The sequence below is a fragment of the Hyperolius riggenbachi genome, chromosome 8 (assembly GCF_040937935.1).
Source record: "Hyperolius riggenbachi isolate aHypRig1 chromosome 8, aHypRig1.pri, whole genome shotgun sequence".
In the NCBI taxonomy this organism is placed as follows: Eukaryota; Metazoa; Chordata; class Amphibia; order Anura; family Hyperoliidae; genus Hyperolius; species Hyperolius riggenbachi.
In genome coordinates this window covers 45210714-45227480 of record NC_090653.1, presented here as the reverse complement: position 1 = coordinate 45227480, position 16767 = coordinate 45210714, and the positions used below count along the sequence as shown (strand labels likewise).

The 16767-nt window shown below is 45.0% G+C and overlaps 1 protein-coding gene across 2 annotated transcripts in view; it reads right to left on the bottom strand.

Annotated features, from left to right (window-relative positions):
* LOC137528783 (uncharacterized) overlaps nt 1–16767 on the bottom strand; it is a 97186-nt gene that overhangs the window by 9595 nt on the left and 70824 nt on the right. For both annotated transcript variants that reach the window (XM_068250358.1, XM_068250357.1), the window contains exons 17-19: nt 15831–15952; nt 11261–11310; nt 11073–11177 (exon numbers count right to left, since the gene is read on the bottom strand). In XM_068250358.1, coding sequence (XP_068106459.1) covers nt 11073–11177; nt 11261–11310; nt 15831–15952 — 277 coding nt within the window. The remainder of the gene's footprint in view (nt 1–11072; nt 11178–11260; nt 11311–15830; nt 15953–16767) is intronic.

The following is a 16767-nucleotide window of genomic DNA, read 5'->3' as shown; positions in this document are numbered from 1 at the left end:
ATGGGGGCCCTCTCCATCCAATGCCAATTTTCATGGGTGTTTGTCCTCCGAAAAAAAATCTGAAGTCCTGCTTCATTTTTTGGGGATATTTTACGCGTAACGGCCACAATTCGCATATAATGCATCACATAGCAATGTAAATGTTTGCGTTACTTGAGCAAAAATGTGCATTAAATGCATGGTTACTAGAAGTTGTCGGCACTCATGACTAAGCTGGTACCAGTCAGATTATGTTAAATGTGATTAATGCAAATTTTTGCGTATGAAAATTTGCATAAAAACGTGTACAAATTTATATGCGAATTTGCACCAATCAGAAATATCTTGTTTTTTTGGACGTGAAAATTTCACACTACAGTGGAAACGTAGCCTTACAGAGGGCTGCTGTGATCATATTAAAAGAAATACAGGAGTCGTTTTTTAGGGAGTTACAGATTGCCCAGCAAGCTCATGGTGAACCAGAACTACTAGGAGTGAGTAAGGGGGCTGAAATACTGCAGATCGAAAAGCCTCCTTGCTGGGTAATCTGTAACTCTGGGTGTTTCAAGTCCTAATCCACGGAGCCACATTAATCCATGCCTTGCACTGATGAGGATGAACTAATCCGAAACAGTCTGTATGCATGTTGGATTATTGTGTCAGCTTGTTAATTGTACAGAGCCACATTACAGTTCAGCGGTTCTGGAGGTGTGGTTAGCTATCAGGGACAACAAAGAGATAATTTGCATATTCAGCAGTGATGCATTGTGGGAGACATCATATGCTCACTCCAGCCTGAATAATTGCAAATACCTTCTGCTTTTTAGGAAATTTCACTTTTGTTGATAAAAATGCAATTTATGCAAAGTTTATTTTAGCTTGCTTGTGTTGGAACAAAGTCATACACAAATAATATATGCATACAGCGTGTCAACACAGCGATATTAAATCTAGTTCACCACTGGGGGGGGTGGTTTCCCCTTATGGACCAGAGCAATTTTTACCTTACAGCGCTCCTCCCATTCATTCACCAATAATTATATCACTACTTATCACACCTAAATGGTCTATACATATTTATTTTATTTATTTTTCACCACAAATTGGGCTTTCTTCGGTTGGTACTTTTTGCTAAGGATTATTTTATTTTATATGCATTTTAAAGGGAATAAGAAAAAATTAGGGAAAAAAATCATAATTTCTCAATTTTCAGTCATATAGTTTTAAAATAAAATGTTTTACTGTAAATAAACCCCCCACATTTTATTTGCCCATGTGTCCTAGTTATTACGATGTATGGTGACAATATTTTATTTGGAAATAAAGCTGTATTTTTTTTCATTTTGTGCTTTTAGTTTTCTCATTGTACTCTATAAATAAGTATACGCCCTAATTTGCAAAAAGGACAATAATATACCCTCGTAGCAATACATATACTGTATATAATAAGCTCAGTCCCTAATGTAATAATTTATGTATTTTCTTTAAAATGCTGTCACTTTGCACTTTGGCTCTTTTTATTTTAGTTTTTTGAGTTTGGTAGCTGTGGGTTTAATGGGATTGAGAAAGGGGGTAATGGGAATTTTATTAATGTGTAACTTTTTTTTTTATTTTAGTGCACAATTAAATCCTGGCCACTAGATGGTGTATTCCTGCAAAGAAAGCTGAATCACAGCTTTAGATAGAAAGTGAAAGTGACTTTTCTTCTTTTTTTGTGGATGTCAAAGAATAATCTCTGCTGTTTGTTACAGCATAATTATAATGCATGAGCGGCTCCGGCTTACAGTGTAGACGCAACCGTACGTGTACAAGTGCCATACAGCCATACTTGGGGATCACCTCCCTGATCAGATTTCCGACAAGCCCTTGTTGGAAATTTTTGGGGGGTCCACGACTGGCAACGGGGGGTGGGATGGGGCAGGAAGACAACATGGGAAGCCTCTACAGGATCTCAGGGCTTCCCTCTGCTTAGGTAAATATTTCCCTTTTAAACCAAGATTTGGTTCATGTTCACTTTAACCTTTTGGGGACCGCCACTATGACATCCTATGCCGCACTTGTGGCTGTTCTAGCTTGATTGCTTCTGATCACGTGATCACTATGATCGCTGGCGGATCGTAGTAATCACTGTGACAGCTGTGGAGGTGGGGGGGGGGGAAGAAGAGGATCCACTCACCTCCCTGACGTCCCATGACGATCGGCGCTCCCCACCACTGGCCGGCTTCCCCGTTCGCTCTGACGTCAGTGCCGGCTCCCAGCTTGATGACGTCATCGAGCCGCGACCCGGAACTGAGAGTCAGTACGAGCAGGGAAGCTGGCCAGAGCGGATGGATCTACTGTGGCTCATTGCTGGAGCCTGGGAGGTGAATAAAGGCAGCCAGCTACAGGGGGGACACCTGGCCACACGGGGGGACACAGCCCAGCAAGGCCTAAGAGTGATCCGGCTGCCTGACACCACCCCCAACGCGTGCCTCCCCCCCCATGCAAAAACACCTGGTCCTTAATGGGGGTTAGGCGGCCGGTCTCTGAAGGGTTATGCAGGGGCGGTTCTAGGCTCGTGGTGGACCTGGACAGAAAAATGCTAATGTCAATTGTCAATATGGTATCTTATGCATGGTAAATGGCCACATCAGTTGTGGACACTGCATAGCCGCCTTGTGTTCATGACACAACATTTGACGCAGTGTTTTGCTCCACCCCCACTGATTCAGCATATGGCGTCCTTTCTCCACACTGCCAGAAGCGGCGCCGACAGGGAGAACCTCCCAGTGACTAGTGCAATTACTAGTGACACACGCAGGTGCTGGCACAGCAGACGGATGGTGTATCCCTGTGACCTGCTGCGCTGCAGTGACGTGAGGCACTGTCAGTGACATATGCAGCCACAGAGACCAGGCCGTGGTCCTGGGAATGGTGGCCCTGTGCACCTGCACAGTTGGCACATGCCTATTGCCTACGGCCGCCCCTGCTTTAAGTTACCACAGATAATCAAAAGAATCTTCACTGATCCAGGGAGGAAATTAAACTGAGCTAATCAAATCATCTGTCTGATGTATTGAGCCCTGCAGACTTCATTCTCATTGTGTTAAGAATTATTCTTGGAGAATTATTTTATTTGCACAATAACTATACAACAACATTTGGTCATATAAAGGTATTACAAATGGTTCCTTGTCATTTTTAAAAATTATATAAACTGTTGTTTATATATGACTGCAATTAGTTATTCATTGCCCAAACTCAACAAATCTCCCAAAATCATAAATACCAGGGATTCCCGTGGCTGCTTCACCTGATATGACTTAGGTGAGGGTTACCAATGTTCAGTGCCCCATAACAGACACTACAACCAGGGCCGGGCCAAGGCATAGGCTGGAGAGGCTCCAGCTTCAGGGTGCAGTGCAGGAAGGGGCGCATAATTCATTCAGCTGTCATTCCTAATTGTGTTTGAAGCAGAAAGAAATAAGAAAAGGGGATACATGGCAGTGACTGCAAGCCAGATAATTAGATATTAAGGTGTTGGGGAGGTTGTGGGCCCTGTGGCGCCTCTTAGTCTAATAGCAATCAGTGTGTGATGCCTGGGGTGGCAGGGATGGAGGGGCGCACTTTGGTGTCTCAGCCTTGGGTGCTGGAGGACCTTGTCCCGGCCCTGACTACAACAGTCTAGATACTGGATTGCTTATGCTGCACTGTGTTCTTCAGATTATCTAATCACACATACTACTCTGTTTCATCTCTGAGCAAAGCTGTTTGGCCGGGGTGCTGCTTTAATCATATCACACTGCTTTGAAAACATTCTCTTCCCTTCGGTGTGCACTCTCAGTGACTGCAGTAATGCCTGATAACAGATCTCATTATTCACAAATAAATGGCCTCTCAAAGATTGTGCTGACATTAGCTGCAGCCTGTTCAGTATCCAGCACAGCACAGAGGAGGATGGGAGGTCTGCAGGTCGGAAATACTGGCGAGAATCTGCACTGCTCATCATATAAATAACTATAGCTCAGCGACCTGCTCTGTCATGCCTGAAACAGGACAACTTGCACACCACATTCCACAGACCCTGCTCCTTGTATCCAACCTGCACACCGCATTCCATAGGCCCCGCTCCTTGAGGGCTTGTTTCCACTGTTGCGACGCGATTTCGCCGGCATTCCGACGCTTGTAAAAACGCATGTGGATGCGTTTCCGCATGCGTTTTTACCCGCGATTTCGCGTGCGATTTCGCATGGCAGGGTGCCATGCGAAATTAACCATGACACTGCCAGGGCAAAATAAAATTGAAAAAGGTGCGAAATCGCGGGTAAAAACGCATGTAACGAGCGCATGCGTTTTTACTATTAAATACATTAGCGGCGATTCGCATGCATTCCACTCGCAGGCGAATTCGTTGGCTCTTTTGTGCGTTTTTTTACCGCTGAAAAAAACGCACCTCAACAACGCTACAGTGGAAACGGGCCCATCCACTTGCATTACATGTGCGAATCCGCATGCGTTGGACGCATGCAGATTCGCGATAGTGGAAATGAGCCCTGAATCCAACCTGCACACCACATTCCACAGGCCCTGCTCCTTGTATCCAACCTGCACACCACATTCCACAGGCCCTGCTCCTTGTATCCAACCTGCACACCGCATTCCACAGGCCCTGCTCCTTGTATCCAACCTACACACCGCATTCCACAGGCCCTGCTCCTTGTAACCAACCTACACACCGCATTCCACAGGCCCTGCTCCTTGTATCCAACCTGCACACAACATTCCACAGGCCCTGCTCCTTGTATCCAACCTGCACACCGCATTCCACAGGCCCTGCTCCTTGTATCCAACCTACACACCGCATTCCATAGGCCCTGCTCCTTGTATCCAACCTGCACACCACATTCCACAGGCCCTGCTCCTTGTATCCAACCTGCACACCACATTCCGCAGGCCCTGCTCCTTGTATTCAACCTACACACCACATTCCACAGGCCCTGCTCCTTGTATCCAACCTGCACACCACATTCCACAGGCCCTGCTCCTTGTATCCAACCTGCACACCGCATTCCACAGGCCCTGCTCCTTGTATCCAACCTACACACCGCATTCCATAGGCCCTGCTCCTTGAATCCAACCTGCACACCACATTCCACAGGCCCTGCTCCTTGTATCCAACCTGCACACCACATTCCACAGGCTCTGCTCATTGTATTCAACCTACACACCACATTCCACAGGCCCTGCTCCTTGTATCCAACCTGCACACCACATTCCACAGGCCCTGCTCCTTGTATCCAACCTGCACACCACATTCCACAGGCCCTGCTCCTTGTATTCAACCTGCACACCGCATTCCACAGGCCCTGCTCCTTGTATCCAACCTGCACACCACATTCCACAGGCCCTGCTCCTTGTATTCAACCTACACACCACATTCCATAGGCCCTGCTCCTTGTATCCAACCTGCACACCACATTCCACAGGCCCTGCTCCTTGTATCCAACCTGCACACCGCATTCCACAGGCCCTGCTCCTTGTATCCAACCTACACACCGCATTCCATAGGCCCTGCTCCTTGAATCCAACCTGCACACCACATTCCACAGGCCCTGCTCCTTGTATCCAACCTGCACACCACATTCCACAGGCTCTGCTCATTGTATTCAACCTACACACCACATTCCACAGGCCCTGCTCCTTGTATCCAACCTGCACACCACATTCCACAGGCCCTGCTCCTTGTATCCAACCTGCACACCACATTCCACAGGTTCTTGGTTGGTTCTTCGGCTTCCCTCTTCCTGCCCTCCTCCTCCTCAGGTACTTTTGGGCACTTAAATTTAATTATAGGGTACCGGCAGAAGGGAGAGCTTAGCGGGGAGGGGTGGGGGCATTTCCGACCCCCCCCCGCGCGCGCGCTCGGGGCATGCTCTCCTTTAATGCTGGGACCCTATAGGCGCCCCAAAGGGACATGTTCGGGTTGGGTTCGGGGTTCGGCTCGAACATGCCGAACATCAGGGGCATGTTCGGCCGAACCACCCCGAACATCCAGATGTTCGCCCAACACTACACACCACATTCCACAGGCCCTGCTATTTGTATCCAACCTGCACACCACATTCCACAGGCCCTGCTCCTTGTATCCAACCTGCACACAACATTCCACAGGCTCTGCTCCTTGTATCCAACCTGCACACAACATTCCACAGGCTCTGCTCCTTGTATCCAACCTGCACACAACATTCCACAGGCTCTGCTCCTTGTATCCAACCTGCACACATTAATTCCACAGGCCCTGCTCTTTGTATCCAACCTGCACACTGTATTCCACAGGCCCTGCTCCTTGTATCCAACCTGCACACAACATTCCACAGGCCCTGCTCCTTGTATCCAACCTGCACACAACATTCCACAGGCTCTGCCTCTTGTATCCAACCTGCACACCATATTCCACAGGCCCTGCTCCTTGTATTCAACCTGCACACCGCATTCCACAGGCCCTGCTCCTTGTATCCAACCTGCACACCGCATTCCACAGGCCCTGCTCCTTGTATCCAACCTGCACACCACATTCCACAGGCCCTGCTCCTTGTCTCCAAATTGCACACCGCATTCCACAGGCCCTGCTCCTTGTATCCAACCTGCACACAACATTCCACAGGCCCTGCTCCTTGTATCCAACCTGCACACAACATTCCACAGGCTCTGCTCCTTGTATCCAACCTGCACACCGCATTCCACAGGCCCTGCTCCTTGTATCCAACCTGCACACCGCATTCCACAGGCCCTGCTCCTTGTATTCAACCTGCACACCGCATTTCACAGGCCCTGCTCCTTGTATCCCACCTGCACACTGTATTCCACAGGCCCTGCTCCTTGTATCCAACCTGCACACCATATTCCACAGGCCCTGCTCCTTGTATTCAACCTGCACACCGCATTCCACAGGCCCTCCTCCTCCTCAGGTACTTTTGGACACTTAAATTTAATTATAGGGTACCGGCAGAAGGGAGAGCTTAGCGGGGAGGGGTGGGGGCATTTCCGACCCCCCCCCCCCCCCCCGCGCGCGCGCTCGGGGCATGCTCTCCTTTAATGCTGGGACCCTATAGGCGCCCCAAAGGGACATGTTCGGGTTGGGTTCGGGGTTCGGCTCAAACATGCCGAACATCAGGGGCATGTTCGGCCGAACCACCCCGAACCCGAACATCCAGATGTTCGCCCAACACTACACACCACATTCCACAGGCCCTGCTCTTTGTATCCAACCTGCACACCACATTCCACAGGCCCTGCTCCTTGTATCCAACCTGCACACAACATTCCACAGGCTCTGCTCCTTGTATCCAACCTGCACACAACATTCCACAGGCTCTGCTCCTTGTATCCAACCTGCACACAACATTCCACAGGCTCTGCTCCTTGTATCCAACCTGCACACCACATTCCACAGGCCCTGCTCTTTGTATCCAACCTGCACACCGCTTTCCAAAGCCCTGCTCCTTGTATTCAACCTGCACACCACATTCCACAGGCCCTGCTCCTTGTATCCAACCTGCACACAACATTCCACATTCCCTGCTCCTTGTATCCATCCTGCACACCACATTCCACAGGCCCTGCTCCTTGTATTCAACCTGCACACCACATTCCAAAGGCCCTGCTCCTTGTATCCAACCTGCACACCACATTCCACAGGCCCTGCTCCTTGTATCCACCCTGCACACCACATTCCACAGGCCCTGCTCCTTGTATTCAACCTGCACACTGTATTCCACAGGCCCTGCTCCTTGTATCCAACCTGCACACCACATTCCACAGGCCCTGCTCCTTGTATCCAACATGCACACCACATTCCATAGCCCCTGCTCCTTGTATCCAACCTGCACACCACATTCCGCAGGCCCTGCTCCTTGTATCCAACATGCACACCACATTCCACAGGCCCTGCTCCTTGTATCCAACCTGCACACAACATTCCACAAGCCCTGCTCCTTGTATCCAACCTGCACACAACATTCCACCGGCCCTGCTCCTTGTATCCAACCTGCACACAACATTCCACAGGCCCTGCTCCTTGTATCCAACCTGCACACCACATTCCACAGGCCCTGCTCCTTGTATCCAACCTGCACACAACATTCCACAGGCCCTGCTCCTTGTATCCAACCTGCACACCGCATTCCACATTCCCTGCTCCTTGTATCCAACCTGCACACTGTAATGCACAGGCCCTGCTCTTTGTATTCAACCTGAACACCGCATTCCACAGGCCCTGCTCCTTGTATCCAACCTACACACCACATTCCACAGGCCCTGCTCCTTGTATCCAACCTACACACCACATTCCACAGGCCCTGCTCCTTGTATCCAACCTACACACCACATTCCACAGGCCCTGCTCCTTGTATCCAACCTGCACACCACATTCCACAGGCCCTGCTCTTTGTATCCAACCTGCACACCACATTCCACAGGCCCTGCTCTTTGTATCCAACCTGCACACCGCATTCCACATTCCCTGCTCCTTGTATCCAACCTGCACACTGTATTGCACAGGCCCTGCTCTTTGTATTCAACCTGAACACCGCAGTCCACAGGCCCTGCTCCTTGTATCCAACCTACACACCACATTCCACAGGCCCTGCTCCTTGTATCCAACCTGCACACCACATTCCACAGGCCCTGCTCCTTGTATCCAACCTGCACACCACATTCCACAGGCCCTGCTCTTTGTATACTGTTTTTTTTTCTACCTACTAAAATAAAATGTATCTTAAAAGAATGAACAGCAATTATATTTTAATTTTTAGAGTATATTTTTAGAAGAATATAAAATATCACAACTGGAAATCTGATACTTCTTTGAGGTCAGAGCTCCACCTGCTGGTTTAAATTGGTAGCTAAAGCACATGAAATAAAAGGCAGGAAAAAACCCTACAGTTTAATAGAAAATCCTGAACACTTAGGGCTGGTTTTATACCTGTTTTTTTTACTTTGCAGTGGGGTGCAATGCTCCTGCCACATCCCTCAGCAACGCAAAAGACGAAAATCATTTGACCCTGTGGCAGAGTTTCGCCAACCGGGTTATATGCATAGAGCCGCCCACAATTCCCATTCAATAACAAACTTCCTACTGGGCAGGAAGTACATCACTGGGATTCCTGTCGGTCTGTGCATGTGTGTTGTAGATCATCCATAGATTTCCATTACCCCAAGCCCCATGATAACTATAACTGAATTGGATGAAAATCGTTGCCACCCAATGCATGCCTAATCGATACGAACACATCAATCAAATATGCTGTAAGATCTCAGGCTGACATGCTTGATTGGGTGTGTGGTGGTTTCGGTGTGGGATAATTGTGAACAACGAACACGACAGAAACCCCTGCCCATTATACCCCCAGTGTAAATGTAACACGCCCCCTCCCCTGGTGCCCCTGCATTAATACTTTACCCCTCCACCGCCTACAGGGCTCCTCTTCTGGGTTCTTGGCCAACATGGTTTTCGGCGCAACCACGTGGTTGCTTCGGCAACCATGTGGGACGTATACCCAGAAGAGGAGTCCGGCGGCCAGCGGAGAGGTAATGTAGTAATGGTGGGGCACAGAAGTACAATTACACAAGGGGGGAATGGCAGAGAGGCAGCTTCACAAGGCCGATTTAATGCTAAAATCGGTCAGGAATTGGCCTGCAGTTTAGAGCTGCCAACAGATCTCTCTCCGATCAGATTCGATCAGAGAGAGATCTCTGTCTATTGGTCAATCAGTCAACAAAATCGCTAGAGGTATGGCCACCTTTATAGTATTTCATGTACATTTTTTACTGCGTTTTTTGTGGTATCCCACTATAAAGTGAACATAAAGCGAGGAGACATGCTTCGGGTTAGAGAGGTCCTTTATCTGTCCCCTCGTTCCACCACTGGTCTCCCTTTGAACTTATGTGCCCTGCTGTTGTGTTTACAATACTTTACATTTTGACCTGGCTGGCATGGTAGCAAAACCATAGCTTCCAACTTTTCCTCTTTTGGAGGGACAGTCCCTCTTAGGGAACGCTATCCCTCTGTCCTTCTTTCCCTTCTTTCTTCCTAATTTATCCCTCTTTCAGGACTGATATACAAATCTGTGTACATATATGTATATATCTACTGAAAAATGTGTTTAAATGACTCTAAAAACTTTATTCTCAATACCTAAAATTGATACATTTCATATTTTCAAATATTAATATGAATTAAAATGATCCAGGACAGAAAGGACCAGTGTGGTTTGAATTATAAAACATATTTTTCTTATGAAACCTTTATGGTATGCGTGACTAGGGGGTGTGACGGGGATATGGTTAGGGGTGTGGCTTAAGTGTCCCTCTTTCTTATCTCTAAAAGTTGGGAGGTATGGTAAAACACTCATTTGATCGATTTTATCCCCTCTTCCATCTATGTAATTACCAGTTTATGCTGCTGGGTAGGACAGATGAGCGAGAGATAGCAAGAGATTGCTCACCGGCCTATTGCTCACCTGCCACCGGCTTTCTCTCTGTTCTATAAATAAAAATATTGTATACAGTGCTGCTCGGATACCACTTTTCACTATGTGGATCTAATTCGGATCCGGATAGCCAGATATCCGATCCGGGTCGGATATCCGAGTTTAAAATTTTCCAATCCGGATCCGAATCGGATGTCCTACCTCACTATCCGGCCGGATTCGGATATCCGGATAGAAAACCGGAAGTGACCTGAAAATGGCTTAAAATGCTTCCTAAAAAAGTCTCTTCAAATGGTCAAAATCCCTTTCGGAGGTCTCTCTCTCTATCTCTCTTCCTCCCCCCCCCCCCCTCCTCTCCCTCATTCTCTCCCTTCGAAAGGGATTTTTGCCATTGAAGGTGATTTTGGCTTCTGCTCGGCTTCTGCTCGGATATCTGAACTAACTATCCGCTCAGATTTCAGGGAAATCCAAGTTTCTCGGATAGTCTATTCGGATTTTAAAAAATATCCGAATTGCTATTCAAAGTTCGGATAGTGGAAAAAGTTTGGATTATCTGGGTAGTTCGGATATCTGAAATCTTGCTGAGTACCACTGATTGTATATACCGATGTAGCACACACTTACAAAACAGGACTAGGAAAACTTTGTGCTCTGCTGTGTTTCCAACCCAGGCGAGGAGCGAATCTCCCAACGGATTATGGAATCTCATCTCCATGGCACTCTCCTCCTCTAGAGAGAAACATTGTTCAGTATAAGAGATGGACAATCACTGTGCTCAGCCAACAGATCTCTACATTATGATGTCATTATACCTTTCGCGTAACGCAGCCGTCTATTCCTTATCGTCTCTGCTGGACTTTTCCTGCAATGATACAGCACTGGTTTAAAGGGGTTCTGTGGCCCTTTTCAAAATGCTATTTAAATGAACAGATATGTTCAGGGGCATAACTAAGCCCCACCGGGCCCCCTGCAGAAATTCTGAGCGGGGCCCCTCCTGGGGCCAGCTCGGGGTCGTTTTGGGGGTCTGGAGGGGTCGCAGCATGAGGGGAGAGCTATGGCCACATTCGGTGGGGAGGGGGGATGTTCCACCCCCTCCCTCACCACTGCTGCACATCATCTGATGAGTCATCCCTGACCTTTCTGCAAGCTCCAGACAGCAGGGGGAGGGAGATCTGCCTCATGTGGCTTCAGCTCAGCTCATCTCTCAGCAGTACAGGGAGAATGTGTACTGACCTGGAAGCACTTTACATTGCAGCCATCCTGCCCAAAGGTTTAAAGATTATGTTTTAATAATTAAGTTATTTATTGGCAGCGGGAAGCGGTGAAAATAGGGGAAATGAAGAGGGGGAATAATGGGGGAAACAGTAGCATGTGCTGTAAATTCACCACAGATCTTCTTTAAACCTTTTCACTCCATTAAAATGACAAGTAAGCCTTATTCATCACGATGGTGCGAATTAGTAATGAGCGCGAATTTAGCATAATCATAATTTCACATCATAATTCGCAATTACAATGTGAAATCTTAATGCAAACATTTGGGCAACATCGTAATCGATTTTGTTTGTAAACCTAACTGTGAACCGTAATTTCGCAATTTCGCATAATTTTTGTGTAATTATGCACCAACTTAATATCTGTGTAAATAGCAAAGCCCCCATATATGCTAACATTTTCTACATATGTTAAAGCGGTATAAAACCCGGACATAATATTCAATAAAAACATGTTTTCTTACTTTTTATATGCCATACGGTTATCATATTTGCATTTGTGCATAAGTATTATTATTCATTTAGAAATTATACGTTTCCAAAAGTACAGTTTTTTGCTTTGTGAGCTGACTTTGCATTTTATTCATAACTGGTTTTATTAATTATGTATTGAAGTCGGAAATGCTTTCCCTGTGTCCAGCAGCTTCTCCGCAGCCAGAGAATGTGTCACATTCCTCACTTGATACATTTAAGTAAACACAAGATAACATAATCTACACTTCGGATGCGTCCAGATTTCTCTGCACTGAACTTTCCAGCTCTGTGTGTAACCCTTCCAATGCTGGTCTAGTAAAACAAAAAATGCTGGTTGTATATAATATGCTGTAAATAAATTTTTAGAGCAAAGAAGAAATTCTGGGTTTTATTCCGCTTCAAGGGAAATAGTGGAGACAAATCCAAAATAATTTTTAAAAAACGCCTTGTAGTTTTTGAGCAAATCGGTCTTAAAAATGAAAAAGAAAAATGGGTTTTAAACTCAGCATTTTTAAGATCTATTTTCCCAAAAACTAAAAGGTCTTTTTAATTTTTTTTTACTTGGCCCCACTTAACATACCTAGCAATGTGGTGAAGCTAGCCTTGCTATTAACCACTAAAGTTGGCACAAAATTACACAAAAATGCCATAAAATTACGAATGGATTAGACTAAATCAGGGGTGCCCATTGGGTAGATCGCGATCTACTGGTAGATCGCGAAAGACTTCATGGTAGATCCTGACCCCACTACATTTTTCATTCTGTATATGCAATTGTGCTAATCAATTGTACATAGGTAGATCATTTTGACTTGCTAACTTTTAAAAGTAGCTCATAAGCCAAAAAAATCTGGGCACCTCTGTACTAAATCAATTGAGTGTCCAAATTGTAATTACGTAATCGTAATTAGCAGATTACGATCATTCAAGTATATTGCTAATGTGTATGTAGAGACTAGAAAAACATATCACTTCTGTAACTCTGGTTGGTTAGCGTTGATAATCTGTGTTGTGATGGCCTGTGCTTACCAAAGTATAGTACTGTACATGTTTTAACCGGAGCTGGGAAAAAAGGGCGCATGCCGCTAGTGGACAAAAAGGGCGCCGCCATTCACTCCCATAATAAATAGCGTTTAATGGGCGCCGGGTAGGAAAAAAGGGCGCCGGAGCTAAATAAAGTTTATAAACGGCGCCAGGAGCTAAATAAAGTTTACAAACGGCGCCCGGAGCTGTTTAATGATTTATAACTGAACTTGTGGTGATTTACGTTTATAAAATGCACCCGTGCCGAATAACGTTTATGAAAATACTAAACATATTTATCTTATTTAAATAATTAAAACATTATTTAAAGTTTTATCCCTTACTGTTTGTAAAACATTATTATTCACAAAATAAAGCGATCAGTACGTAACGTAAATTGCAAAATATTTTTTTAATCCACAATTAGTAAAACATAATTATCCACATAATAAAGGGGGGTCTTAGGTTTAGGCACCAACAGGGGGGTCTTAGGTTTAGGCACCAACAGGGGGTCTTAGGTTTAGGCATTAACAGGGGGGTCTTAGGTTTAGGCACCAACAGGGGGGTCTTAGGTTTAGGCATTAACAGGGGGGTCTTAGGTTTAGGCATTAACAGGGGGGTCTTAGGTTTAGGCACCAACAGGGGGGTCTTAGGTTTAGGCACCAACAGGGGGGTCTTAGGTTTAGGCACCAACAGGGGGGTCTTAGGTTTAGGCACCAACAGGGGGGTCTTAGGTTTAGGCACCAACAGGGGGGTCTTAGGTTTAGGCACCAACAGGGGGGTCTTAGGTTTAGGCACCAACAGGGGGGTCTTAGGTTTAGGCACCAACAGGGGGGTCTAGGGGTTAGGGGTAGGTACAGGGAGGGTTAGTTAGGCACCAACAGGGGGGGTCTTAGGTTTAGGCACCAACAGGGGGGTCTTAGGTTTAGGCACCAACAGGGGAGTCTAGGGGTTAGGGATAGGTACAGGTAGGGTTCTGTGTAAGAGTAGGCTTAGGTATAGTTTTAGTAAAATTTTAGTAATAATTACTAATGTATTACAACACTTATTACGAACGTAGTTATATTTATATCATCTTTATAAACAATATTTTCAGATTTTATTATAAGAACAAACCATAAATGACGGTTATTCACAATAATATACAATTATAACAATTAAACATATATTATTGGTTTTTTTATAAACGTAATTATAAGTTTAACTTTTGAAACAGGGAAGATTAACGTTTTCACAATTTCCGATTTCATAAACATTATTTAATGATTTATAATTTTGTTAAACATTATTTGTAAACGAAATATAGCACACTATATTTATAAACCCTATTAATGATTAATTATTATTTAGAGTTTACACCCCGCGCCCTTTTTGTCCAGGCGCCCTTTTTGTACGTACGCGTTTTAACCACTGGGTAGTTTTCATCTAAAAGATGGAAGCAATCTTCACCTTTCAGCGGTCCTCCCATTCATTGGCCATAACTTTATCACCGCTTATTACACCTAAATGACCTATATTTTGTTTTGTTTATTTCTTTTCGCCACAAATGAGGAGTGATACTTGTTTTTAATAATTACTTTATTTTATATACTATATCCTTTAGATTGTAAGCTCGCAAGGGCAGGGCTCTCCCCCCCCCTTTTGTGTCTTGGAAATCATTATACATTTTATTTATCATGTTATTCTTATCACTGTCGTTACCAATTCTGTATTTTGTATTCTGTATTTTGTATCATTTTTGTATTTTGTCACTAATTATGTACCTTGTATATGGTGTACACTATTGTCTGTATTATGTACCCTATGTTAGTTTCTTACTTTGTACAGCGCTATGGAATATGTTGGCGCTTTATAAATCAATAATAATAATATACATTTTAAAAGAAAAAATAAGAGAATAAATGACAAGATACACTATTTCTCCATTTCAATGCCCTATAGTTTAAAAATAAACAATGCTACTGTAAATAAAACTCACACATTTTTAATTTCCCCATTTGTCCCACTTATTACAATGTTGAAATGATATACCTAGTAAAATGTATTGCAACCATTTTATTATTTGGAAAAAAGATGTATTATTTCTGTTTTGTGTTTTTTGTACCCTATCAATAATTACAAGGTTTGCAAAAATGACAGCAATACCCTAATGACAGTAATTAGGTATACCCTAATGACATACATAGTGAAAAAAAAGTCCCTAAGATAACTATGTGTGGGCTGTTTTTTAAATTGTCCCTTTTTAAATTGTGGAAGAGGAATAAGGTTTTGTTAAGTATTACATTTATTGTTTTTTATTGTTTTTTTTACTTGTAATTTACTTTTTGGCCACAACATGCCAGATTACCAGGAAGTATTTGAACATTTTTATGTTTTTTTTTCCTTCACTTTTATGAAACTGCATGGCTCCTGATTGGCGTCATGTGAATGCATTCCCAGGCACTTTAATTGGCTTGGGGAACACATGTTCCCCTTCACTAATTACCAACGATTAAGTGTTGCTGTAAACACTGGACGCGTATATATGTCCAGATTGATTCATCGTGGCTCAAACTAGACAAGTATATGTGTCCAGATAAACTTACCGTAAGTGGTTTAAAATCTTTCTTACCAGTTACCATCTGTGAGGACCACCTCCCCATCACTGACAACAAACTGTATTTCAGGTGGGAATGCTACATCCTCTGGTGGCACATTGGTGGCAACAGCAGCCAGATTCCACTTTCCGGCAATCTGGGAGAGCAGAGCAGAAAACAATACAAATTCTCAAGACTCAATGCCTAGTTATGATAGTTGGTGCTGCCCAAAACTGGCAGGCCGTATTAATATGCAGCATGCAGACAGATAAGTATGAATCATCCAACACAACAAATCTTTGGATACTATTGTACTGTGTCTGTGACACATTTCTGTTTACCTCCTGCTTAAAGTGTACCTGAGACAATGATAGCATAAGGATTTATACTTATCCAGCCCCCTGAAGTCCATTTGCTCCTTCACCATCCTCTTGGTCTCCTCTGTTGTGCTGTTGTAAGCTCTGGTAAAATCCTCGACTGAGTCAGTCAGGGACTATTGAGCATGTGCGGTCCCAGCCGCATGCATTCACCAATCTCCTGGCCACAGGATCGTGGTTGGGGGTGCACATGGCTATAACCAAGCATGCACAGTGGTCTGCAGACCACATGGATCACAGACACAGCTGCAAAATGGAGGAGACCGGACGGACACAGAGGGAGCAAAGAGAGAAGCCCCAGGTAAGTATGAATCATTTTGCATTGTCTCAGGTTTGCTTTGACCTCTTGAGGACTGCAGGGCTAAACCCCCCTAGTGACCAGGCCATTTTTAGTCAAATTGGCCACTGCACCTTTAAGGCCAAGCTGCAGGGCCGCACAACATAGCACACAAGTGATCCCCCCCCCCCTTTTCTCCCCACCAACAGAGCTCTCTGTTGGTGGGGTCTGATCACTCCCCCATGTTTATTTTTTTTGTGATCAATAATATGGTTGCCGTTTTTAAATAAAAAAAAACCCTGTTTCTTTAAATGTTCT